This window comes from Lepidothrix coronata, unplaced genomic scaffold (genome assembly GCF_001604755.1).
Source record: "Lepidothrix coronata isolate B3197 unplaced genomic scaffold, Lepidothrix_coronata-1.0 Scaffold244, whole genome shotgun sequence".
NCBI classification, from domain to species: domain Eukaryota; kingdom Metazoa; phylum Chordata; class Aves; order Passeriformes; family Pipridae; genus Lepidothrix; species Lepidothrix coronata.
Window position 1 is genome coordinate 331,693 of NW_016690424.1, and position 27,790 is coordinate 359,482.

At 46.9% G+C, this 27,790-nt stretch overlaps 1 protein-coding gene and 1 long non-coding RNA gene across 2 annotated transcripts in view; one reads left to right on the forward strand and one right to left on the reverse strand.

Moving 5' to 3' along the window:
- WNT7A (Wnt family member 7A) overlaps positions 1–26,152 on the reverse strand; it is a 37,124-nt gene extending 10,972 nt beyond the window's left edge. Inside the window, exons 1-3 of the mRNA XM_017834906.1 lie at positions 25,866–26,152; positions 24,799–25,025; positions 13,089–13,360 (exon numbers count right to left, since the gene is read on the reverse strand). Of these exons, the coding sequence (XP_017690395.1) occupies positions 13,089–13,360; positions 24,799–25,025; positions 25,866–25,936 (570 nt within the window). The 5' untranslated portion in view covers positions 25,937–26,152. The remainder of the gene's footprint in view (positions 1–13,088; positions 13,361–24,798; positions 25,026–25,865) is intronic.
- Positions 26,153–26,882: 730 nt separating this feature from the next.
- The window catches only part of LOC108507188, a 19,690-nt gene continuing 18,782 nt past the window's right edge, over positions 26,883–27,790 (forward strand). The window contains exon 1 of the long non-coding RNA XR_001878024.1: positions 26,883–27,075. This is a non-coding gene — a long non-coding RNA (uncharacterized LOC108507188). The remainder of the gene's footprint in view (positions 27,076–27,790) is intronic.

Here is a 27,790-nt window from a genome sequence, read left to right on the forward strand (position 1 = left end):
CTCATATTGGCCTCTTTAGCCACCAGTGTGTTTGTAACAAACGTGGGGAGAGCCCTCCCCAAATCTTCGTTCATGAAGCCCGGCCATGAGATTAGAATACAGCTGAATTGTCTTAAAGACATTCAACACTTTGTTTTATATTCTACATTTAAGTGAAAGTGTGATTTCCTAGCCCCTTACTGAAATGGGATTGTGAGATTAAGGGAAAATTTATCTTGGATAGTTATTTGCTGCTGTCCAAGCAAAACTGACACCATGAACATGATGGATTTTAGCTTGTGAAATACTGAACAGTCTTGTTGTCTGGCCTACCTGGGCACTTTGTAGGATGAAGCTAAAATAGACTGGGGAGGGGGATGGTGTTACAGAATCACAGATAGAGTTGTTGGTTATGTTATCTGTTTTACCTTCCTATCACTACATAAGTTTTCCACAGTACGTATCTCCCTTTCCAAAAAGATACTGGATAGAATGTTCATGCCAGAAGTAAATAAAAGATGATGATTGAAGAGGTTTGGAAATGAAGAAACAACGTGGTGTTCACTGACACTAAGACAGCTTCGAAAGAAAATGAAACAGCAATTTTTCTGGCTTTGGACATGTTACCCACTTACCATTTCTTCTTAGAGCACATCTACCTTCTTTACATTCTGGTACCCAACTAAAAATCACTCCAAAATACTGATCCTTCAAATCAGAACTCTCTAAAATAGTGACCTTTTTGCCATGTATTAAAAACCTGATGAATGTCCATTGTTAAAACCACCATTTTCCCAAATCCCTGCTCCAGTCTCCGAGCCCATTCCTGCAGTCAATGTATGGATCAGAGGAATGAAGTCAATGAAATCTTAATTGAGCAATGTCTGCTGACCTTGACCTCTCCAAAATCAATATAATTTTTCCAGTATCCTGTGTCCAGTGTGTCTGGTTTTAGTTTTGATCTTGGGATAGATCTTCATCCATTCTCTGGGCTTCTAAATGTCAATGCATGAAGATGTCATTAAGAGAGTAATTGTGCTTGTATTTTATATTTTAGCATGACATTTCTGAGGAAACTGGGAGCGCTCCCAGACAAGAGGAACCAAACTCAACTACCCTCCCCAGTTTGGGAACACAATGAGTTAAAATCTTGGGGTTATTCAGGATGTCATTGCTGCCCCTCACTTTGGGCTTTGTCATGGAGCCTGAGTCACTCTGCACATAAAAGAGATGCAGGGAAAACAAGAAGTGACACAACTGGAACTCATCCTCATCACAGCCAATGTACACAGAGAGGAATGGCACAGGCCTGACTCATTCCCACTAAATTCACCTTCCATGTAACTCTCTCCACTGGTAGGGAAGCACCCAAATTAAGTGATGCTGGCATTTTGTAGGAGCCACCAGGCAGAGCATTTGGATAAGTGCTTAAGCTGTCAAGGGAAGAGTTTCCAAAGAGTGATAGAAACCAAAAGAACAGCCTCACGTGTTCCAGACAACTAATCAGAAAACACTTCTTGTGCTGAACTAATAAAGCCAGGTACTGGCAGGAGTTTGAGCTGCAAAATAATATCACTTCATGTTACTTCCAAACACTTCCAACTAATAGCCACACACAGTTAACTGCAGGTTCATTCATCTGCATACCAAACCATGAGAGTTAACCCTTAGGTACTCAGCAGATAGTACTGTGGAAGGCATATTTGTCATGCTGAAAAATGTCCATAAATTTTAGTTCTCCAAGCCAGTAGTTTTAGTAAACAAAGGACGTTTTTCCTTTCTATCAAGCTTTTCAGATGACTTCTAAGTAATTCTATATCAATTTTCCAGTATTGCCTTTATAAAAACACAATATTTCTTAGCTTAACTTCTTCCTTAACTCCTTTGGTCTAGAAAGAAGCAGGAGGTATGTTCATGTTTGATTCCCAGAGAGACACAGGCAAGTTTCAGTCCAGCACCCTGTTCACAACCAAGTAAATGACACTGGAGATATTCCCATTGCCTGCTTTGCCTCCCTGCCATTTATCCAGCTGGGAAGAGCACCTGAGCCACTTCTATTCCCTTCAGTCACACTATTTTGATAACATGACCTAGGCTGTGGATCCAAGCCCATTGCCAAGGATGGCTGTACCCTGGGTGGGATATCACCAGGCTGGCACATCAAGCAACAGCTGCTCAGGGAAGTGAGAGCTATTCTTGTCATTTTAAGAGAAATTTCCCATCACTCCTGCAGCTAATCAGCAGGCAATTATGTTAGTTATCATAAGGCAGAAACGGATCACAGTGACACTGTGAATTGGGAACAGATTTCCACACACTTTGTGCTTACAATTCAAAATATTCACATTATCATAAAGTAACATGATTTTAGTGTTCGTTGTAATGTGAGAATAAATATTCCACAAAGATGACATTCAAGTTCAGCTTAATACCTAAGTGTTTTCCCCCTCCTTTTGCAGTTGGAACAGTAGATCCACACTTCCATGTTTTCAGAGAGCTTCCACTTATCAGAGATAAGATCCTACCAGCAGAGCCCATCTCTGCAGCCTCACAGCTGCCAAGATCAACACACCCGGATCCAGGCCAAGAATTTTAACAAGGATCTTCTGGCCTGTTGTCAATGAAAATTTCCTCCTATGCAGAAGAAGGTGGAATTTCCTAAATTTATGTATAATGCCCCATTCAGTCTAAGCACAGGTTGCCCAGAGAAGCTGTGGCTGCCCCAGCCCTGGAAGTGTCCAAGGCCAGGTTGGATGGGACTTGCAGCAGCCTGGGATGGTGGAAGGTGTCCCTGCCCGTGGCAGGGGGTGGCACTGGATGAGCTTTAAGATCCTTTCCAACCCAGACTGTCCTGTGATTCTATGATTTTAAGCAATAGTTGAAGCTCTTGTCTCACAAAGCAATCCCACATTAACAGGAATTCCCTTTGGAGGTTTGCTGTATTGATCCATGTGATTCCCCTGGTCAGCTCACCCTCCACACCACACAGAGCTGCTGCTTTTTGTTAACAGATCTACCTGTTCCCTACTTATATACGAGTTCAGCAGCAGCATCCAACAATGCCATCAATAATTCCTCTTTATAAGCCGTGCATAAGTGAGTCTTGATATCAAGATTGATTTTTTTAACAAAAGGTTAACCAGCTGCTCTTGGTCTTCAGTTCAGAAGGTGCAATATAGCTAAACACCAATTTGACTAGTACCTAAAGCCATCAGCAAAAAAACCATGCATGTCTGTACTACATGTTTAATGTATTGATCTGACATTAATTTTATAAATCTCTCTTTAAGGGGAACCTTAATAAAACATAACTGTTAAACAGAATTAAAAAAAAACAAACATGTATCCCTTCTAATCATGTTTTCCTTCTATAATTTTCTAGAAAATATTTTAAGGCTTTGATTACACCTTTTAGCCTATATTTGCTCCAAGTGCAGCAAGGCAGACTTCTCAGGTTGATTCCTTTGGAAAACAAAGCCTAAGCACTCCCTTGGTGTCCAGCTCCTTCTGCCTTCTCACAGCCCATCAGTAACAGCTGCACCTTTACAGTCATTTCAGCCAAATATGACAAAGACATTGTGAAGAAACTTCGGTGAAGTCTTAATCCAAGTTCTTTGGACACATACTCTTGACTCCTTATTGAACTTCTTTATTTACCCACTATTGTGCCCTCTCAATAGTTAATTGTTTTATAACTGCAGGATTTATATACCCAAAGATAACAGCCTGTGCTGTGACTCAGTTCAAGTCTCCTGTGGGAATAGCTCTGCCAGAGAATACATGGTTGTAGTGCTAACTGTGTGTGGTCTCATATTTGGTGTAAGATCTGGAGTGCTCTAGGCAAGGCTGGTTTCCTTAGCACAGGCCACCAGAACCTATGGCTGGAGCACCAGCAACAGCTGTTGGCTTAGGTCTTGTTTAGAATCCATCCACACTGACACATTCCTGCTGTTTGTCCCAGAGGACATCCCTTGGGTGCAGCTCACTTTTAAGTACCAGAAGGCTCAGGGTGATTTCAATAACCAGTTCTGATGCAAATTAATACCAGTAGTGCCTTCTGGCACTAATTGGGCATGCAGACCAAGCATCCCCTCTGCAACTCCCTGAAACCTTTATATCCTTTAACAGATCCACTCTGCCTGCTTCCAGTACCAACAGGCCTTGCCTGTGTCCTTGGACTAAAAGGCTGTTCTTCATTTAATTGATTTTTTAATTGTTTACTTCAAAATACCTGGGAACTCTTTCCATTAAAGCCAAAGTCTGTTCCATTTGTACAGCACATGCCAGCAATTATTGCTGTTGGTGGGCCTTTGAGGCTTCATGACTTCAGAGTTTTCTGCCACCACAAGTTTGAACCAAACCTTGGTTTAAACTTTCAACTTTACCAAAACCTCTGTCATGCTCCAGATATCTCTGATAACCCAGGTAACTGAGTTCATGTCACTGACTCATCATTGCAAAGCTCTTGGGAATGTTCCTGGGGATACTTTCAGCTCATACTCGAGAGGTTTGGGTTGGAACTGCAGAAGATTCCAGTTTCTATCCCTGTTGACACAGGATTGAGGCCCACAAACCCAGAGGTAGGTGCTGAATGGGTTTACTTTGTCAGAGGTGTAATGAATGAGACTGCAGCATAATTCAGGGTAAACTTCATGTATAAACATTGCCTGTTTCTGTATTAAGGATGTTCTTAATGACCACCCTGGCCTAACCATTAGTTTCCTGCCAGGTTGGCCAATACCAGTCTTCTATTGAGTGTCTACTTATAATGCAAGGAAAGTGTCTACTTATATGCAAGGAAATCAGTCTTAGGTTTGGAAACCTAAATTTGAAGGGTGACAAATATCATCTGGAAGAAGCAGAACGGTGCTCATCAGCTATTTCTGAAAATTTTTCAACAACTTAGGCCTGAATTTAGGTATGAAGCGCAAAAATCTTGGATTCTCATTAAATTTCTCAACGAAACATCAAAAAGCACAGGTTAATGGAAATGTCAGAGGGCAAGACAGCCAAGATCATAGGTCAGAGTTAAGGGCAATAGGTGCTATGGGTTTATTTTTTAGAACTTTTCATAGAGTCACAGAATGGTTTGGGTTGGAAGAGATCTTAAAGACCTAGTTCCAACCCCCCTTTTTTCTGCTGCATGATCAACCTAAGTTCTACAATACCCAAACACAGCAGGCACCTGCTTTGGGGTGATTGTGCTCTGTGACAGCTGCACTAGTTTCAAATCAGTAATGTTTGTTCCAGCTTTTGTTCTGCAACAGGAGAGACACCAAAGGCTCCACCAGGGCTCCAAAGGTGCTGAAAACACTGGGAGAACTGAATAATCTGCACAGCACCTGTTTGTGTCTGGTTGATGTTCTCCTCTGAGCACTGAATGACAAGTGTGTGCCCCATGGGAAATGTCCAGAGAGAAAGGCCAAATTAAATCAGAACTTGTCCAGAAATGTGTGACCCAGCCAGTGGCTTTGCTGAGCTAATTAATCATCGGAGCAAGCATCTGATTATTTCAGTTACAAAAGGTGCATGATATTAAATTTGGAATTTGAGATCTTTGTTATTTATTAACAGAGCCTGGCCCTCAGTCTCAGCTATCTTTGTCAGCAGCATGACAGACTGTCAGCTCCAGGAATCATATCATGAAATGCATGTTTTGCTCATCATGCCAGAATCCTCTAAAACTGTGGCTGCAGGTAAGTGATAGCATTTATCATCCCTAATCTGCAGCGTAAATCAGGAATTCAGTTTTCAACCACATGACATATAGGAGGGAGTTGAAAGCCAAAATACAAGTAGGACCATGTATCACCATTTCTGATTAGCTGAAAGTGGAGGACAAGTGGAATGAAAATTCATTCTTGTGGATTACAGTTCTCGTGCAGTCCAATTCCCTCTCATAATTTAGACTAACATTAATGTTCCCTTTATCTTTACCCTGGGCTTTTGAGAAGATGCAGAGCTTGTCTGTCAAGCTTAGACTTGTTTCAAGACTATTATCTAAAAAAAGTAGGAAAGCCATAAAATAGTTCTTTGATCCTTCAAAATACAAACAAAATGCTGGAAGAGTGCATGGGATGTGTATTTTTTTTTCCACATCTCAGAAATTGCCCAGCAGGGCTTTGTTGTGCTGTGCAAACACTTAGTTGGGTGGGACTTTTGGAAGCACTGAGCTGTGTCCTGTGGTCCCACCAACTTCAGTGGGAGCTTTCCCATTCAGGGAACTGGATTTACTCCAAATTCAGTGCTTGGCCTTTTTGGGAATCCTGCTGCCCCCCAGGAAACATGTGGTGATGAAGCTGCCAGGAAAGACTTTGTTGCATCTAAAGCTCCTTTTCTAATTGCACTGAACACAAGCTGTGGTGCCAGGCCTGGAGGCTGGAGGGTTGGAGAGAAGGAGGGGCTCAACAGGACTGAGTTTACCTTGGATAACGTGCCATAACTAACTGCATCCAGGTTTTTGGTGGACAATTCTCTTTGCCTGTACCTTACAGCCACATCAGTGACATCTGCCAGAAGTTTTACATATTCTGTCTGGTCACAGTGAGGCACCAGCCCTGTGTATAAACCTTCTCCTAAACCTCCATCTGCCTGGTTTTAATCTAGGCAAAATATTGTAGCAGGACAGCTGCTAGGACACTCTACACAGGCATATCTGCTGCACCTCACATCAGATTTTCTATGTTACGTGACATTTTAGCAGTGGAACCACATTTTTTATTTATTAAGACAACCACTGCTTTGTGGGTGCAGGTGCTGTGTGTTGCTTTGGTGAAGGTGGTTTGCACAGTGGTGTAGGGGTTGTCTCCATGTCAGGAGACATGTCAGCCTCCTCTGTCCGAGGGGTGAGAGCTGCAGCTGAATCTGGCACAATTCTTACTGCCACTATCAACGAGGGGCATCTCCCTGCCCACAGGCTGAGCTCCCCATCTTCCTACAGGAATGGACACACAGGAGGCCTTTTCCTGGTCCCTTATCAGCCAGGCAAGGAGCTTGGGAAAGGACTTGGCCAGTTCTGTGTTGCAGGAGCAGCAAGGGCCAAGCGTTGTGCTTGTTGCTCTTACACACTCAACACATCTGCTGGCGATGGAGGTCCAAGGGAGGGAGTAGCAAGGGGAGCTGGGTGTAAATGAACAAGCTCTTGAGCAAGTGGGCATCACAACCAGTCCTGTGTATGTTAACCACCTCAGGATCACTCACAGGAACTTGTGGAAAGTTATTCCTGAAAAAAGCTTTCCAACTTCAAGCCACTGTAAATCAGGGATGTACCACGGTTGAGATCATTTCACAAGGGGTTGTATGTGCCAGTAAAGAGGGCAGCCATTCAGCAGCTGTGTATTTTAGGAGCATACCTAACAATAAGAACTTGAAGCTTCTGAATAGAAAAAATCAGGAATATTTTTGTGTCCACGCAAAGAAAAAAAAAAAAAAAAAAAAAAGAAAGAAAAGCCACTGGAAAATGTGAAGTGCAATTGCAAGGGCACTGCTCAGCCCTGAACTCCAAGGAACTGTGCTGCTGACACTATAATATCACTTGATTGCTGGTGCCAGGAAGAACAGGGCAGCCTCTCCCAGTTCTGTTCAGCTCGAAGCTGCTCTCTGAGACTCTCTGGAGTCGATGGTAATTTTGAGCAGCTCCAGACACAGACGAGCTTTATCCTGGTGTGCCTGTGCCATTAGAGACATTCCTTCTGACAGAGCCAGCTGAGCACAGCACTGCATGGTCTGGGTGGGGGTCACAGCTGGGCTGTGGCAGAGCCTGCTCAGGGCCAGCTCACAGCAGGTCCATCTACGTGGGAAGGAATCCTTTGGCTGCACTGTGGGCCCCATGTCCCCCTGGCACACCGGCTGTACCCGTTAGCACTGTGCCTGCCAAGCAGTGTGGATCAGTGGATCAGTATCCCTGATCTTTTGGAAGCAGGAGCTGCTGGAATGCTGGGGTCCCTCTGGAAGACTGGCCTTCCTCGGGCAGGGCTGTCCCAGTGAGGCTGCAAACCTACAAGCTGCTCTCCCCCTCCAGTGCAGGTCTCTGTGACCAGGGACAGCACCCAGGGAATGGCTGGAGCTGTGTCAGGGCAGGCTCAGGTTGGATCTCAGCAAAAGGTTCTTCCCCCAGAGGCTGGTTGGGCACTGCCCAGGCTCCCCAGGGCAGTGGGCACAGCCCCAAGGCTGCCAGAGCTCCAGGAGGGTTTGGCTGATCCTCTGGGGCACAGGGGGTGACTCTTGGGGATGGGCCTGTGCAGGGCCAGGGTTGGACTGGATGATCCTTGTGGGTCCCTTCCAACCCAGCATATTCTGGGATTCTGTGTGATTCTGTGAACAGTTCTGTGTTTTGTGAGCTTTAGGATTTAGTTCAGGCAGAACTATTAAATCTCCAGAATTTCAGGCCTATATTCAGAATTATAAATGTTAATTGCTTAGCAGCCTCTTTCTAACCTTGTCCCTTTTCTAACATGATGCTCCCAACCTTTCAAGAGGTTCATCTGCAAGACCCTGTGTTCTGTGCTGCTTCTGGCAGCCAGGCTAACAGGCTGGTTAAAAAGAAAGGTCGGGAATGAGGCAGAAATAGCTGTCTGCTCTAGGGATAGTTAATTCTTGCAGTGGTGACTGCACACTATGCAAGAAGAGGAAGATGTTCAGGGAAGTTTCATGGCACCAATGTCCTCCTGAGGTCAGAGATGCAGCAAGTGCAGAGTGTCATAAGTGTGGGCTTTACAGGATAGGTTGGGAGAACTCCTGACCTCCGTGCCTTCCAAAAGCCAAGTGCCACTTCAGCGTTATTACAGTTTTCCCTAAAGGTTAAAATACTAAACACTCCAGTCTATTATGATCATTGCGTGATCCATTTCAGAAACACCTCCTGGGTTCTCAGAGCTTTGTTTGGTATTTGCAGCAGCTCTGTTGGGCACGTCCTGCACATCCTCTGGGAGCCTTAGAGCTGAAGGGGAAAACTGAAACGCTCCTGATTCAGAGGATGAAGAGAGATTGCAAAGTTAGTGCACCTACATCTGCCTCCAAAGAGGAACACTGAATAAAAATCCACCTTGATGTGCTCTTGAATTGCAAAAGCCTTCTAATGCAGCCTGTGCCCATGATTTATAACAATGACTCATAATATTGCATTATACTTAATATGATGTAACGCTGATGCAAGATGCCATTCGTGGAATTTCAATGTCACAGGAAAAGAGAGGAGAGAGCAGTGTGGTCATGTACCTTGCCATGCTGTCAAAATGAAAATGTACAGCCAAAATATGTAGAACCTTTCAATATCTACTTTGCTATTTTTTAGCAGGATAACTTGGAGAATAACATTTTTATTTCCTGGAGCATAAATATCTCTCAGACATACGTTATTGTGTTACTTACAGTAATTTAATTAACTTTGTACTTGAGAAGACAAATTTGCTAACAGACAATTCAGTCTTGCAATTATAACCCCTCACATGGAAGTTTGCAGGGCAAATCAGGATTATGCCTTTAAATTAATTGAAGCTTTATCTCTCTTTTCTGACCCAGCTGTTATGAATTCTCCTCCTGTTCTCCCTGTACTCTTGCTTCTTCCTGCAGTGAATCAGCATTTCAGGAAATACTAATTCAAAGAGGAAAGACACCCTAAACTCTGTTTCTGAAGGTCAGAAATAGCTGCTCTCCAATGGGTTTGACAAATGAGGTGAGGCTTCTCAGGCTGCTCGGGGGCAGTTTCATAGGGTGGATGCGACCCCTGTTCTGAACTCTGCCCCCTCCCTTCCACCCCGCCTGGGAACTCTGCAGTCGTGCTACAAAAGAGAGTCCTGGTGCTTTGCCACCAGGGCAGAGAGAGAAACAGGGAGTAGAGCCCTGTCCTTCAACAGTGAGGAAAACTGCTTCTGGCTGCAGGACCCGCTGGCATCCCTGGCTTTGGTCTGTGGTGAGGGAGCAGCTGGAAAGGGGGACGTGTCCCACACGCTGGTCTCAGGGAGTGCTCCTCATGCATCCTGGGCGTGCACACCACTGTTTTCCAAGCATTGCACTACCAAAGCTGTTAAGCAAAGGAACATGGATGTTTTCCACCTGTGACTTTTATAATCCTCCACATTTGACAATTGTCTCATTTCTGGAACGAGCTGACAGGTTGTAGATTCACAGAATACGCTGAGTTGGAAGGGACTCACAGGGGTCACCCAATCCAACTCCTGGCCCTGCACAGACACCCCAAATTCCCACTCTGTCCCTGAGAGCGTTGTCCAAACACTCCTTGAGCTCTGGCAGCCTTGGGGCCATGACCACTGCCCTGGATAACTGTTCTGCTCTGACAGAGTCATGTATTCCATATGTTCTGAGACTGTTGATGGCACTGCAGGAAGCAGAGAGGCATCTGCCTAAAACAAACTGTGAGAAGGTGTAAAGTCCTGATCTGAGATCTCCAGAAATCCTGGATCAGGCTTTTCCTGGAGGTTCTCTGTTGGTTTATACTGTGCAGTCCTACCTATGCCCAGTTTCCCCAGCAAGCCCCGCAGACCTGCCTGCTGCAGTGCAAAGTCTGCCACCTCTCACTCACCAACATGGAACAGATGAATTCACCAGTGATGCTTAAGAAGACTCTCATCTCAACTAGATAATGAGAGGCCTGTGCTTTGTTAGAGTGCATCCTGAATTCCCTGCAGCTGGTTGTTGTCCTGAAGAAGGACCTTTTCAGAGGTGAGTGGGCACAACACCCAGCACAGCTTCACATTGCAAGACCAAAGAAGAAGAGGGGACTGACTTTTGAATGGTGTAGTGGTGTCTACAGGTGGAGGTAACAAATCAATAAGAATTGAACATCTGGTTTATTTTTGGAAGACTAGTAGGTGCCAGTCTGTCTCATAAGTGCATAAATATCATCAAAAACTTAGCCATGGGCAAGCAAAACTAGATAAGAATTTGTAGCCCAGAGGAAAGCCAGCACAAATAGATTGTGTGGAGGCTGATAAGATCCCTATTGCTCCAACAGTGAGTACCACCTCTCAACAAGACTGTCTTTGTTGTGAAAGAGTTGAGTTGTGAGAGACCTGGCTTGCCAAATACCCATAATGCCCCCTCTGCCAATTGTCTTTAAATACTGTGATCTTTCACACAAGAGCAAAGCCTGAAAGGAACCTCTCTAGCAAAAACATCATTTATTCATTCTCTACAGGACAGCAGAGTAACAATCCTCTTCTGAGTCCTGTTACTCTTTCTTTCCCCTGGAGGTTTCAGAGCTTTGTTCGAACAAAGATCAGTCATTTTGCCCTGTGAGGGGCACAGGAAGAAGCGCAGAAATATCTCGAGATCAGAACAGTTCCTGAGCCCGGTGGAGAAATGGCAGATGGCCAGAGATAGCACACACCACTGTTCTCCCAGGGAACAATGAGGAGAGCTGGATCTTCCAGGCACAAGCTTTCAGGACAGCAAATTGTGCACAGAAAGGTGAGAAACACAAGGAGCTCACGTCCTCAAGGGGATGCTTTGCCTTCCCACAGCCCAGCTCCAGGACCAATAGCCCTCCTCTACCCAAGGTCCACACCTGGGTGAGAATGAAAATAAAAAAAATGCAGCTTTTCTATTTGTCTGTATCTTTGAGGTCTGTATTGGGAAAAAATTTATAGCCAGTAGGCAGTTCCATCTATGTTTGCAGTCTGGTGTGGGCTGGTGTGTCATTTCTTGGGAATCTTTTACTGCCAGCACCTATCAAACACTTTCAAGGAAGTAGCTTTCCCACAAAGCTGAAACTCTTCTGCTGTTTTTTACTTCACTGGATTTATGCTTGTAAGGCAGAGCAGGCTGTGGGCGTGGGTGCTTTACCAAGCTTTTCAGCTACCAGAAGCTAAGTAATAAAGATCTCAGATCATTCGTTTGCAAATATTAATGGTTAATCCTTGGGTTATTATCAGAATTCAGTTTTGCTACTGTGGAAGTACAAGTTTTTGCACTAGAGAGCCAGACACGGACATCTGGGATACTACACAGGGTAAACTCCACAACCTCACCTATAAAACTACCACAGTAGCATTAAATTAAAGAAGGGCTGGGCTTTTGTTTGGGGTGGAAATGGCTTTTCTTCAATACAATCTGCTTGGCTCCAGCATAAGTGGAGATGTCTCAGAGCCTACAGGTAATTACCACAACAAAAATAGTATCCACAAATTAACTGCTGCTCCTAACTTCCTTCTCCCATTTGCTTCTAAGTCACACTAACATAATGCTGAAATCAGGAGTATTGCACAGGAGGGCAAATGGGAGAAGGTAAAATAGAGAGCTAAGGAAGCAGAGGATTGACATTCCTCCCATAAGATGTGATCAGCAAAATGGTCACTCCCACAGGGAAAGCAGTGTTGGAGGTACCTGTATGGGGAGCACACAGACACCCCTGGCTATTCCCAGCTGGAGCCACACCACCACTGGGGCTGCCATGAGGTTTGCTGGGAATGCCTGACCCGCAGGGATCTGGGGAGCACAGATCACACTGGGTCTGGCACCTGCAACAGCTGCCACTGACAATCAGGAGCACGGCCAAGGCAGCGAATCCAGGGCCTTTGGTGCCCAGGATCCCCAGGGAACCCATGCATGGAAGCTACTGCATTCCTGCCTTCCCCAGCACCGGTTCTGCAGCGGCTGCTTTCAGCTCCTCAGCCCCAAAGAATGGGGAGGGGGTGGGAATCTTGCTGTGCTAAGCCCAGCTCCGTGCCATGGTGTAGCAGTGAGCCAGCCCGGGGTCCTCTGCTGCAGCATTTCCCTCCTTGCAGGGGCAGCGCTCGCACAAAGAGCAGGGCTGGAACAGTGGGGTTGCAAACGATCCCCTTCCAACTGAGTGAGACGTTCATGTCTGAACCTGACGGGAATCCTGCTCTCCCACACAGTAGCAGCTTTTTATCATAAGTACCATTTGACTTCCCAGATAAAATGTTTGTTTGCTTTCTTCCTTTTACAGCTGTAAAGAGCAACATTTAGACAAATATTTGATGGACAGATGGTCCAACAAGCCTGTCTAACTTGCAGAGGTGCCTACTTGCCTACTGTAAATGATGTCAGCATGAAAGCACTGGGCTCTCCTGCACTGGAGGTGATGGACACCCTCTCCAACCCCGGGATGGAGAGCAGAGGTCACTCACCTTCCTCCCGGCCTCGTTGTTGTGCAGGTTCATGAGCGTCCTGGCGTTTTGTTTGATCTCCCGGGCGTCCACAAAGACCTTGGCGAATCCGATCCCGTATCGGATGTCAGCGGAGCAGCCTCCCCACTTCCAGCCTTCCTCTTTGTGGTACTGTCCCTGTTTCTCCTTGTCACAGCCACAGTCACTCAGGTTGCCCTGCGTGCAGGCAGCAGTGATGGCATGTGCCACCCCGGCCGCGATGATGGCGTAGGTGAACGCGGCCTCTCTGCTCCCTGGAAGGCAAAAAGGGACATAAATACAGGATACCTGAAAGGCGAAAACTGCCATAAACACGTGACAGCTGAAATGGAAAAACTGCCATAAATATGTGGTACCTGAAACGGAAAAACTGCCATAAATACACGATACCACACAGGGACATGAGTTAGGAAACCAGGCAAGTTCCTGCGGGGCAAACATCAGAAGTTATTATTAGAAGTGGTATAAATCTGCAGGCCTAAGCAGGTCTCTACTCTTCTAAGTATTGATTTTGGTGGATGTTTGCTCTCTAAAATGATACTCTCCATGAAGGAGTCAGAGATAAAGTATTGTTGAGGCAACTTCATCTGTGTACTTCCAGATGGTACTAGAAGCAGTCAAACTAAAATTTTAGAGAAAAAGGGTGGGGTGGCAAAGGATTTAGCTCAAAAAAAGAAGGAAGGAAAACAAAATAGGTGGAATTGGAGGGTGAAATCACTAAAAGGACCATATTTGACTTTTTAAAAAAATCACAGAATCACGGAATATGCTGAGTTGGAAGGGACCCACAAGGATTATCAAGTCCAACCCTTGGCCCTGCACAGGTCCATCCCCAAGAGTCACACCATGTGCCCCAGAGGATCATCCAAATGCTTCCTGAAATCATCTCAGAAGTCGGATTTTATTTATAAATTTAATGCTACACTAAAAGGGGTTTTTACAGTAAAACAATCTCTGCTGGGCATCTTGTTCTGAAAGCATTTTAATTGAACTGGGACATTTTTTTCACATTGTGTCACAAAGCTTTCAACACTGACTCAATGAAATAAGTTTTGGGTTTAATTTCAAATTTTCTCACAGGATGGAAAAAAATCCTGACCTGTTGAGAGTACCACGACCAAAGGAAGGTGAAGTGGAGCCACACCAGAGGTCAAACCAACACTATTTTGTGCAATGAGGCTCTAAGGACAGGCTTCTGTTTGTTGGGGGGGGGCTTCTCACTTGAAATCTGAGATCTGATTTATCTTCTTGAAGTTTTCTTGCATTCTGGTGTGTGGGTTTCCCACGGGTGGACCCTGCGGGATCTGTGAGGCTTTTGGAACCAGTTCTCCTGAGAGGTCTCTTCAACACCTGAGGAGGTTTGCAGAGGTGACCCACGTGTATCAAACAGCGCTTTCAAAATGTTTGGATCTCTCAAACTAAGAACTTACCCCTACTCTTATTTCTCCAATGACAGAATGTACCCTTGCATCAACAGGATCAGAACTGGGCTTTTAATTAGGAGAGTGCAGATGGAAAGATCCAATTCCCCTCTCCAGTTCTGGCAGACCTCAGCTGCTGGCAATAGTTCATTATACATGAAACAAGCCCATTTCTGCTGTTTATTGGATTTCACAAAAAAATAATCACTTGGGAGAGAAACCTTACAAGCAGTTCATTCTTGGCTACATCCCTTTCACGTATATGATCTAGATTGTCACTTCTAATGAAAAATGTTCACTTCCTTATGTCAAGGAAGTAAAATGGAAAACAAGATGACATTATCACAAGCTGTTAATAGTCAACTTCATGCCCTTTCATTAGCATAGGCAATATTCCCACGGGTCCTGCTAAGCACTGTATTTATTAAGGAACTGGTAGTCAAATATCAAACTTCCTCGAAGGATTCCTTGTTTCTCTTCATTAAAAAAAATAAAAAAAAATCATAAAATGTTGAATTGTTGTGACTGTGGAATTTACACCAGGTTTCTGTTTCATGAACCACTACATGGGACGTTGTCGAAAAAAAGTATTTTTGAGTTGAAATTTTCATCTGGTTATTTTTTTTTTTCTTTGATTGGATGATTTCTGTTCCAGCACGAGTTAATTTTAAGATCTAGAATAAAAACAACTGGGAGATCACTTTAATCTGACACACTTGATATTGTAAAGACCGAGCAGCATTTTTGCTTCTGAGAGGGGAGAAAAATGCAACACAGAGAATATAAAACTAGTTAGTACAAGAAGAATCAGAATCCAATGTCAAGCTTGATCATAAATTATATTACATAAATTATTTTATAAGTTTGTCTTTTATGGGGGTAAAGTTTAGCAGCTTTTGAAAATTTAGGAGATTACAAGGTAAACAAAGCAAGTGTCTGGAAGAATTGATCCAAGTAGGAAGTACCTTGGCACTTGTGCATTATTGATAAAGTGACATGGGCTTGTCACACCTGCATCAAACTGCTCCTGTTTGCCATAAATGATTCACTTTTTTCAGTTGCATTACCCTTGCCTGGCTCCCAGAATGTCAGCATGGGGGGAGCTTGGTTCGTGTTGAGCCTCTTCTGTGACAGGGCTCTAGGCACCAAAACACTGTAATAGGGGGGCTATAACCAAACAGGGGGACGTGAGGATGTTCCTGCCACTTTTAAATAGTCAATACTACTCCTGTACTTCAGATTTCAGCTGAAATGCCTGGAGGATCTCAGAGGGAAACACGGCTTCACCAAGGTATGGTCAGGCAGCTGCTCCTTGCAGGCAATGCTTTCTTTCCTTGAGCTTCTCCTGATGCTCTGGAACAGGCTGACCAAGGAAGTACTGCTCCTTATTCAGTCTAACCTCAAAATATGGGGGGGTTAACAGGCATTGCCTCATCATTTCTGGATTGATGAACAATTTGGGAAAATGACCTGATACGAACTTCTTTTATTTTCTTTCTTGTTTAATTTTCCAGTGCATCTGGCAGCCAACTCAGACCTGTGCCTTAATTTCCTTCTGAACATTTAGTAGAAGAATGTAAGGATCTTAGCATTAGAATGAGATAAGACTTGGATTTCAAAACAATACTGAAACCCCCTCATATTTACATTAAGCTGTAGGGGATGGTGACTGTAGCATCCCAAAATACTTCATAGGTGGGCACAGCATTTCTAGTTCAGGAGGACAAAGAAATTTAGTAAAGCAGGAGGTGTGATACCAAAAACAGGATAAGGAAAGAACAGAACTGGCAAAGATGCATCACACCATGTGACACACAGAGCCCACTCTGGCTAATGACCAAGATAAAATCTTTCCTAGCAAAAGTAATCAGAAGGCTGATTTTGAAGGGTTTTGCTCTTCTGCACAACTGAAAGAGTGTGGAAACCCCTAATCTGCAGTCATTACCTTCTGTAGATGACTGGAAACATCAGACCACAGCTGGAAGAGTAAACTGTGTTTTCAGCACTGACATCAGAAAAGACCTTTTGGAGAGAGTTAAATAAAATGTACTGATTGCCATGAGCTACTCCAACTGTCTCGAGCAATTTTCTGATCTATTTTCTAGGTGTGCTGGATGGAAACCCAGGAATTAAATCTTCTTTCACACAATTCCCACTGAACCTGTCCTTAAACTGCAATTGAACTTTAATCTATGGGGGTTTTAAAAGTAAAAACTTAATTTATAAATATATATAATGAACAAATCAGTTGATCTTTATGGGAAGATGGGTGCAAATCATGATCCCAGGTGCTGGGTGAACTTCAGAGCTTTTTGTGGAGGCTTTTCCAGCCAGTGACTTGCAAGGGGGCACATAAAACCAGTGTGAAGAGTAAACTGGGACAAGAAGGAATGATGTGTGCCTGAGGCCCACAGAAGTTACAGAGAAAGGTAGAGAGTCATCTATCACAGAATCCCAGAATGGTTTGGGTTGGAAGGGACTTTAAACCCAACTCATTCCACCTCCTGCCATGGGCAGGGACATCTTCCTCTAGCCCAGTCCAACCCGTTGGGTACAAGAACTCCGAGCCGTCCTTTCAGCTCCTCAATGGCACATTCTCCTCATTGTCTCAAATAAGCAAAGGCTGAACACGCTCCAGAGCTCAACTCCAAGCACTGGACACTCCAAAGAAGGGTCCAGCACTGGCCTGGCAGAGGGGTGTGGGCTCTGACAGGCCTGGCTCTGCTCTCCACCCACCCCTGGGGCTGTCCTCAGCTCCAACAAGTGTTTCAGTGCTGTGTGAACATGGAGGCTTTTCTTCATGTGTTGGACATAAATATCTTCCTGCTCTTCCTCTTTCTTTCTGGACTTCAGTGAGGTATTGGGGCACAATTATTTAGGGACTCACCGAGCCTCCTTCACCACTGCCACCCAACAGGTCTTCTCTGGCTGCCTCCACATCCCGTTCTTTTCCTCTCAGTCAGTTCAAAAGGGATGAGGATCATGGAAAATGTCCTCTTTTCATCTTTAATAGTTCTCTTTTGCAGATAAAGCAGATCTGGGGATTCAAATATTCTGGTATGTATTCAGTTGAAGGTTGGATTTGATGATCTTTTTGGTCCTTTCCAACCTTAACGATTCCATGATTCTCTACATTGTGTTGCAGCTCCATTTGCTCTGATGGCAGATAGTTTGGCATTGATGGCCTCCAAAATTTCAGCAGCTCCACTCTGCTGATGCAAAGCATCCTCCAAAACCCTGGAGTCCTGTCTGCAGACCCTTCACTGGGCAGCACATCTTCCCAAGCTGTCTTTGAGCTCTGCACAGTCAACCACCCCCACAGAGAGAGAGATGTCACAGGGGGATCACAGGCAAGTGAAAATATAAATATTACCAGGACAGGAGGCTCTCCCAACACTGAGCATAATTATACACAACCCAGGAAAACCTTGGAGTGTTAATCCTGCAAACACTTACATGCATGTCTTTGCTTCTGGGTCTAAATGTTTGTTAGGCTGGGTTTTGGCTGATTAGCAACTGTATCAGCCTGTCTCTCAGCTGCAGAGAGGTTTTAATTCAGCTAACTTCATATTATTTCAAGTTTAATCCTAAAATTTGAAACATTTTTAAAAACTTCATTCACGCTGATTAGAAATGGGAATTGAGTTTTAAAAAATTTTCAGTACCTTGATGTTTCTTGGAAAACAAAGGCTAAGCCTGCGAGATACAGAGTGGATTTACTGGCAGGAAGGCAGTAGGTGCTCAGCAGTTTAAGATCTGAGCGTGTTTCTAAACAGCCTGGCCTGCCCTATCAGTCCCCTCATAAATTGACTAAGCTGTGAAATAAAAAAAAGACAAATTTCTGTTTATCTCACTGGAAAACACGGGTTGTATTTTCTGCTATTTAAAGCCAAAGGGTCAGAGGGGGAGTTATCTGCAGTGACATGAGCTGAAATATGATTGGGAAAATATAAAGATGGAAAACACAGCTCACCTTGCCAATTATGTGCCACAGCTCACATTACTTCTCATCTCTCTATAGAGGTCATAACTCACAGCCAGGGAAAACGAAGAGCAGAACTCATCCTCTGCCTACTTTGGGAAGTGCCTCCTCCTTCCTTGGAAGACTATGTATGGTCTTGCAGGTTTTTTTTATTTTTATCTTTCTTTAACCTAGCCTGAGTGATTAATAAGAATGGTAGTTTAAAAAAAAAAACACTGGAGTATCCTCATCCTATTTTTTTCTTCCCCTTCTGTTTAAAGTTTGGGGACTTGGTGCCTAAAAATATTGTACTCACTTCAAAATGTTGGTTCCCCATAAATCAGCAGTGTGGCTTCACAAAGATTAGTACCAATAAATAAAATAAACAGAGTTGCTTTAGGAGGCATTTGAGATTTTGGGGGGTTTAGTCACCGCTCACTTTCACAACCTAAAGTTTCTTTCATCAACACGTGAAATTCTTGGAGAGGAAACACTCCAGGTGCAGTGATTACTTTGGAAAACACCTTCTTTAAACTTATAAAGTTGCTCCTCAAGGCACGGGCATTACAGAAACCACAGCCAGTATTCGGGGAGGTCAAACAAGTCTCCCCTTTTGAGAGGGCTCTGAGCCCCCCAGAGCCCCTGAGACAGGAGATCTCCTGCCTCTCTCACAAAACACAGTCTCGCTGTTTCTCTGGAACATGTACTCACAAGACACATCTGAAGGCAGGTATGAAAACCTTCTGATGGGAATTCCAACTGCAGTGACCTTGGGGCAATGTTTTATCTTACTGTGACAGTCCCTGCTGAGAAAGATTGACTTTTTGGCATAAAGTAGCGTGCTCAGGTTTGGATGATCAGGCCGTATTTCTGCCTGGCCTCTGTTTTGCCTGCAAATAAGTGTTCTCCTGCAAGACACTGACAGTAAAAACTGGTTATAAGAGCTGGAAACTTAGCACTGAAATTCAGACTAAGACAGTGCTTGAGTAGATAGCAACACTCCTGTTAATTACAAATCTTTTTTTCCTGTATATATTGGGAAATTCATAACCCAGTGGTTCAGAAAACAGAGTATTTATCAATCTTGCCTCTAAATATTGACCAAATTGAATAGTGAAGCAGCACCTAGAACCTAGTTTCTCACAGACCTGTCCAGGTAATCTTCTATGCAACACAAAAACAACAAGGATTTTCCTGCCAGAGTTCAAGGAGCATTGGGACAATGCTCTCAGGGACAGAGTGGGATTTTGGGGTGTCCTGTGCAGGGACAGGAGTTGGAATTGATGATCCTTGTGGGTCCCTTCCAGCTCAGGATACTCCATGATTCTACCAGTGCTTGTTTACTTGGTCTCTTCTTTTGTAATTCAAAGAATCAGACTTTAAAACCTGACACACGAGACTACAGCAGTTTTCAAAATCAAAAAGCTCTGAAAAAATGATCGAAGGTTAAATCCTTTCTTGAACCCACCTGTACTGGGATGTTTTCAAAAGTGTTTGTCTATAACACAGAGGCAACATGAAGTTTTACTCTCACCTTTTCTATTTTTTTTTCTATTAAATCTACCAGGCCAGAGAGGAGAATGTCCTGGATCTTGTTCTCTTTCCCATACCAGCAAGAGCTATTCCTGACAGCTACTGCACAAGCTAGTTAAGGATTTGGCTTGTGAGACAGTTGTCATTTGCTTCAACAGGCAGCAGTGGGAATGTCCCCTCTTCCTTTGCGTTGTTCAAGCCATAGAAGAGAAGTTGGTTCTAATAAATGGAATAAATAAATACAGTGCAGTGTATCAAGGAAAGCCAACAGCCTCTCCTGGTTTAATGTTGCATCTGGATGCACCTGGAATGACCCCCGAGCCAAAGGCATTGGGCACAATGTGCAGAGGGGCTGAGCTGCCCAGCTGGGCTCGGAAGTTTCAAGACTAGTTTGTCCATGTGGATTCTTGGTTTGATTTCAGCTTTCCTTATTCCCATGAGTAACATCAGCTGATGATACTGAACCATTTTCCAGTGCAAAAGAAAGCAAAGAACTGACACCTTTGGGTAAGACCAGTTTTGCTGTAACATCCTTTGCAGGCCACCACATCTCCACAGCCCCTGCCCTCCTCCATCCTCCCCCACGCAGGGGCCAGGGCAGCCTCTGCAGGGCTGTAGTGCAGATCCCACAGATCTGCCCTGAAGTGAGTTTCCCCTTTGCTGTGTCGCTTTGTCAAGATGCAAACAGTTTGTGCTGTTTTCACTTGGGAAAGCTCATTTAGTAGTGGCAGGGCTGCTCCCTTAGGGTTTTGATTTCTGCCCTATGATGCCAATACAGTGCTGTCCTCCAGATCCCATGAAATATAGGCACATCCCAAGGCAGTTATTTGAGACAGTTACTGTCACAAACAGCAAAGTTACTGTTCACCACCTCTTCACAAGGTTGCAAAAAGGGCCACTGAGGCACCTGATGAAAAGCCTTCGCCGCAGCACTTGCTCCTTCTGTGATCATCAGAGCCCAAATCTGATTTTCAGATTCTATCAAAGGCTCCACTGGTTGTTCAGATCTTTAGGCTTGAACCACATTTCACCTGAAGAGAGGTGGGCAGGAGGCTTTTGGCCTATTGTGCTTTAAAGCGTGGTTTGGACTGTGGACGTCTCCAGGAACAGAACTGCTGACCACTGTAACAAATGTATTTGTTGTTAAGTGTGTCCAGAATTGCAGTGTTGCATCATCTCCATGGTTATTTTAAAAATTCTCTTTGTGACTTTACATTATTAATAAGGCGTCTACGGAATTGTCTAGAAAAAACATCCTTGTGTGGATCTTGATTGTGACTTTCTCATTTCCAAGTCCTCAGCTGGAGCAAACTGGAGTCACTTTTGCTGTTATTTCTCTCCGTGTTATTGGCACTATTGTCACCAGCTGTCATGATAAGATATCCACAGAATGGCAGCAGGGAAGAATCTCTCTTTTGAAGGACAAACTAGACAAAATGAAGCACGGCTCTGACGAGCTGGAAACTCAAGCCTGTGATCACAAATAGGCCTTATGATGCACGGATGAGTTTAAATGGTTGCTTCCTATAACTCTACAAATACACTACCACTGCTGGATTGATTATATGTAATTTTTAAAAACACACGTGCTACAGATCAGAACAGGAGAATGTTTGATGGTCTCTTTCTACTGATTTCCAAGTGTGTCAGCTGTGTTGCCGTTTTAAAAACAGGGAAAAAGGAACACAGAGCAGAGTGGCACGATCAGCCACACAGCGGTAGGGCCATGAGGAGAACTCACACCTCCTGAATCACCCTGAGTGGCAACAAGAGAATTGAGATAATTTGGGTACATTTATATAACATTCATAAAACAGGTTACCCAGGAAGGCTAAAGAAACATGGGTTTGAAGAGATTTGGGCTTGCTGTGTCATCAAAATTGTGGCTGGGAAATAGTTCACAGAATCTGTGGTATCCAAGGGAACTTATTTGTATGGACTGACACACACAAATCCCATTAGCATAAGAGTTACTTAGGCACATCCTCCTAAATTGATCTCAGCCTCTGCTCGCTGCACGTGCCCGGCTGAGCCACATTTCTGTCATTCTGAAGTCATCTCCTAATCACAGAGAGAGTCCATCAGTGCCACTCCAGAGGCAGGGAGGGAGGAATGAGCTCATGTGTGGCTCACTGACTTTATTGCAAGTGGTAAGACAAAGGTGCCCCACGTACTTCCCAGGTAACAACTCTGAGGATGCAACTGCCTGAAAAACACAACCAGTTGTTGAATGCTAGAAAAGGTGCTAATGTTTAGTTGCCGTTGAAATAATGTTTTGTAATACCCTCTAATTAAAAAAGCAACAAGGGCACAGCATCTTTGCCTAATGGTTTCCTGGACTGTTCTTGTGCAGAGCCACCTTGAAACAGCTCCTACAGGGTATATGGTCCTTCATGTCACACATCTCTTTACTATTTTGGGTGAGGCACTCAGGCCTGAACTCCTCCTATTTGTGGCCATCAAATTTGACTTATGGCTTTATGGCACACAGGTTTTATCCTTTATAACCGGAGTGAGATATTATTTCTCTGGAATATACTCTGTAACCTAGAGCACACCCTGACAGAGATCCAAGGGAAAGAAAGACTAGTAAGGAAAATGCTTTTTCCTTGTAGCCATAGAAAGATGAGCTATGTCAGACATTCAAGGTTTCTATACCTGCTGATAGGGAAGAAGCAGAAGAACAAGGAGATAACCTGAGCAGGAGTGGTTCCACTATAATATTTCGTGGTGTTTGAGAGCCTGAGTACTTTTACCCTTGAGACCCCAGGAATGCCTGTGCACAAATAAAATTCACCACTGGATTTTAAACCTCTGTGATTTTTATAAAAGTTTACTTTAAAATTTAAATATATAACCTGTTTAAATTTGAATGGTTTGGGTATTCTTTAAATGAGTTTTGTAATTTGGATGCCATTCAACTCTTGACTGTGTTCTGAAACCAACGAGGAATTTGCCCTATCCATCTTAGCTCATAATGGATAGATAGAACATATTAAGAGTTATCACCTCAAAAACAGATCAAAGTCTACTTCCTTTAATATTGACTTTCTTTAAAAGGACCTAAATATAACCCACTAGCTAAATAATTCAATTTTCGGACGGAGGAAGGGAACTGAGAGCATGTTTATACAACAGACCACAATAACTCCACAGTTTTCTGATTTGTTGGAGAAGAAAAAAAATCCTTCTCACATTTTCTGTTTAAGGAAATGTTACTCTTAGACTAAATGAGCCCAAACCTGTCAGCCATCCAAATGGACTCTTTACTGACATGCCACTAAGTGGCAAACACCTGCATACATCACTGACAGGAAGAGCTCAGCTCAAGGAACAGAAACAATGAGCTAATCTCAATAAATGGTCCTTTTTCAGATGTTTCACAATGTTGTGCAGGGGGCTTTTTACCTTCTCTACTTGAGTCATTCTTATTATCAAAGATGTTGAAAGGTGGGGATTTCAAACACAGCCATGTTGCTCCCTTTCTGTTTCTTTCCCTAAATATCACCAAGTTCTGGAAAATATACATATCAGTGTGCACTGATGTGATAAAATACACATTCAGTGTCCTCAGGAGTTCCAGAGCAGAGTGGCAAGGCTGTACCTCTGCATTTCACGGGAATGCAAGGAATGAGGTACTAGGGACATATCCTGCCACATGATCAAACAGTGCCTGGGGCCAGTCCAGAGGGTTTCCCCACAGCTGCTCAGGACTCTTCTTGCTTCTGTTCTCAGTCCCTTCTTCCACTCTCATCAAATAGCCATGTTTTCTATCACTCTGAGCATTGTTAAATGGGGTTTCTGGTTTTATGCAACTACATTGTAGATGGGGAAGAGACCAGGAGGCCTCAAGACTGGAAACCATAAAGCCCAACTTCAACTTCTGGATGCAGAATGTGGTGCTGTGAGTGATTAGCTTTCAATGGTGGCTTTAGAAATGACTAACCTGTATTTGGGAAACACTTCCTCAGTCTTTGTATTTTAAGTGCTGTGGAATCAAAAAAACCCCCAAGTAAACTCCACCACTATGTGTTTTGCAGAACGGGGGTATGAGAGTTTTAACTACACCTGTGTATTGTGGTTTTCATTATTAATGCTGGTTCAGTTAAGAATTTTGATATATTTTGTACTGCTGCAGTACATGAAAACACAGAAACTGGAGATGGGATCTTCTGCCTGTTGATTAGAAGTGTTTGCAAAAGCCCTGACATCTCAAGCCAGAACACACCTGCTCTTTCTGCTGGGAAAGAGGGCACTGGATACAGCTGCTATGGGATAACTATTTTGTGTGGTGGGAATCCCTCACAATGACACTGGTGGTTGCACCTTAGTCCCACCGGCTACAAACATCAGGTCAGTGTCGCTGTGCAGGTGCCTGCACCCCAGAAGTGTAATTCCAGCTCTGCTCAGCATTCTGAGCACTGCCTTCAACCAGAACCTTTTATCCATCCCTAAGTACATGAATAAGGCAGCTGTCCCATGCCCACAAATGCAAAACCTTTTGGAAAGGACTTGTGAGAGCAAGACAGTGCAATCCCATGGTGGAAGTGAACCACAGGCAGGTGCCCTGCCTGGAGGCAGCAGGGATGTCAGTCACATTGGTGACAACAGCCACAGCCCAGGTGCCGGTCCTGCCCTGGCACAAGCTGTGTGATCCAGCTGATCTTTCCCAAACCAACAGCCGTGCCCTGTGACACCCCCGCCTCACACCCCCGGTGCCCACTTTCGGTGTCCTGCGGGTGGCAGCCCGGCGATGACAAGCAGAGAGCCAACGTACCCACTTTGAGCTCCTTCCCGAAGACGGTCCTCTCTCCCAGGGCAGAGCAGTTCCAGCGCCCGTTGCGGAACTGGAACTGGCACTCGTTGATGCCCATTTGGGACCCCTCCCCGATGACGATGATCGCGTCGGGCCTGCTCTGGCAGATCGCCCGCTGCCGGGGGGCGAGCCCCGGGATCTTGTTACAGATGATGCTCGCTCCCAGAGCCACCACCGAGGAAAAACCCCTGCAACGACAGGACACCAGAGCCGGCTGAGGGGAGGCTCGTACCGGCGGCAGACGCAGCACCCCGCCGCTTTCCCGAGCTGCAGGGCCCGGCTTTGGCAGGTGCCCCCGGAAAACACCCGCCTTTCCCCCTGTCGCTTCCCTCTCCCTCTCTCCAAGCCAAGGCACAGATAAGGAGAGCGCGGGCTCCTGCCAAAACGGGACCAAACTTCCTCGTTGCTGAATTAAAGCGCATGCAGCGGCGTTGCGTGCCCGGGCCACGCACAGACAACGGGCTGGGAGGGTTTTCCCAAACCTGTCCAACAGTTAGAGGAGGGAGGGAGGGAAGGCGGACAACCCTGCCCGCGGGCCGCGCCGCCTTCTCCCGCACCGAGCGCACCTGGACGGGCCGGGGATGCTGCGGGACCGAAGCGCCGCCACCCTCCCTGCGCCCCGCTCGGTGCGGGAGGAGGCGGGTCCGCCGAGGGATGTACCCCGGCGGGGGCAGGTACCCGGCAGGTACGGGGCAGGTACCCGGCAGGGACATCGAGCCCCGGGGACAGCCGGCCGGGGCGGGGAAAGGCCGGCTGCCCGGGCATCCCCCCGGGTGTACCCCCGGCAGGGACCGCCGCCCGGCCCCTCGCAGCCCCGCACATGGCCGGGGCCGCCACCTCGCCCCGAGATGCGCGGGCTTTACCTGTCTTTCGAGAAATAATCGTGATCACCACAATCATCACTTTTTTTTTTTTTTTTTGAGACTTCCCGAGTTAAATAGTAACAGGTCTGGACAGGTTGGGCTGAGCGCGAGTGAGAGCGCGATTGTTATAAAAGAAAGAGGGAAGGAAAAAAAAAAGTTACTCACCCAATCTTGATATACACAATCCCCAGGCTCAGGAAGATGTGGAAGATCCAGCGCCTTGTTTTCCTGTTCATATTCCTTGCTTGCCGTGGCTCAGACCAACACGCGAAACGATGCCCGGCGCGCTCGGGGCCGTTCCGTGCCGTGCCGTGCCGGTCCGTCGCTGGCGGTGCCGCGGTCACGGCCGCCCGGCCGAGCGGGGCAGCCCCCGCCGCGCCCCGCACCGCCCGCCGCTCCGCGCCGAGCCCCCGCCGCCTCTCACCATGGCCCCGCCGGGGCTCCCCCGCTCCCAGCCCCGCGCCGGCTGCGCTGCTGGCACAGGAGCGCGGTGTGCGGGATGGGCTGCGGGGTCCTGCGAGCGCCGGCCGCGTCCCCACCTTCAGTGGGAATTCTCTCACTCTCTTCTCTCTTCTCCCCCCCTCCCTTTTTTTTTCACCCTCTCTTTCTCTCTTTTTCAGCTACTTGGGCGTGTTCTCCTCAGGAGGGAGTTGTCCAGCCGGGGTGGGGGGGAAGAAAGGCGGGGAGGTGGGAAGAAGGGGAACCAGGAATGGCAGACGGATCACCTGCCTGCAGGGAGGCTCAGGGCGATCCTCCTCCTGCGGGCATGGCCCGGGGGAACGCGGCGGGGGCTCCGGGGGGTGTCATCGGGGGGCGCCCCCGGGGCTGGCCCCGGCCCGCCGGGCGGCATTGGGGCCGCCGCGCCCGGCTCGGCCCGCACCCCGCACCCCGCGCCGCTCCGCGCCCGCACCGCGGCCAAAGCTTTGACTCCGCGCTCGCCGCCCGCTCGCCGGGGCCGCCGAGCACCTGGGACCGGTTTTATGCGTGTGCCCCGACGCTCCTCCCCTCGCTCTGCCTCCCCGCAGCCTCCCCGGCCCCGCGCCGGGTGAGCCCCGGGCGGCCGAGCATCCCCGCAGCACCGCCCCGTCCCGCACCGCGGGGAGAGGCGGCACCGGCAGGTGCGGCCTCCGGCGGGCAAGAGCGAGCCCCGTGTGCCCGCAGTGCCCTCCCCGCTGGTTTTGTGACTGATCCTTCCAGTGACAGAGGCAGGGCTCGGTCCCGCCGGGCCCCCGTGGCCGTGGGTTCACGTCGGGTGTCCGCGGCCCGAGCCCACGGTGGGGGCAGAGCGGGGGGTGCGGGCGCTCCGCGGGGAGGGGGACCGGCCCGGCAGAGAGGAGGATCCCGTCTCCTCGTTGCGGGAATTTACACGGATATGGTGACTATTTTATTATCCACTTCAAATATTTCTAACAGGGAGGTTACCTAAATGATAACAGGGGTGTGGTGCGGGAATTGTTCTGCTGATAATGTTTTTCTGAAAACAAAAACACGATGACAGGATCCCTCAGGGTCCCTCCGAGGAGCCGGTCCGGAGCCCCTCCGAGGAGCTGGAGCCTCCTTTGCGGGACAGCGGGTGCGCCCGCAGGGTCCCGCCGCTCCCCGCACGGCCCCGGAGCGGGGGGACGAGCGGGGGTGCAGCCGGTCCTGGGGGGTGGGGGCGGCCAGGTCCGTCCCTGCCGAGTGCCCAGGGCCCGGAGAGGGGGTCCCACCCCATCTCTCCATCGCTCCCTTCCCCGGTGCGGGCGGAGGATTCACATCCCCTGGGCGCCCCGCAGCCTCCCCGCGCGTCCTTCCCACGGGCGGCCGGAGCCAGAGGCGGGCCCGGGCCCGGCTCCGTGCGGGGAACGGAGTGGAGTGCGGGGGATGCGGGAGGTGCAGTGTGCGGGAGTGCGGGGGGTGCGAGTGTGCGGGGGGCAGTGGAGGGGGCAGGGTACAGGAGTGCGGGGTGCGGGAGTACGAGGGGCGCGGGGTCTGGGGATGGGAAGTGCGGGGTGCAGGAAGTGCGGGGGGTGAGGGAGTGCGGGGTCCAGTGGGGGGGGGGGGGGGGGGGGGGGGGGGGGGGGGGGGGGGGGGGGGGGGGGGGGGGGGGG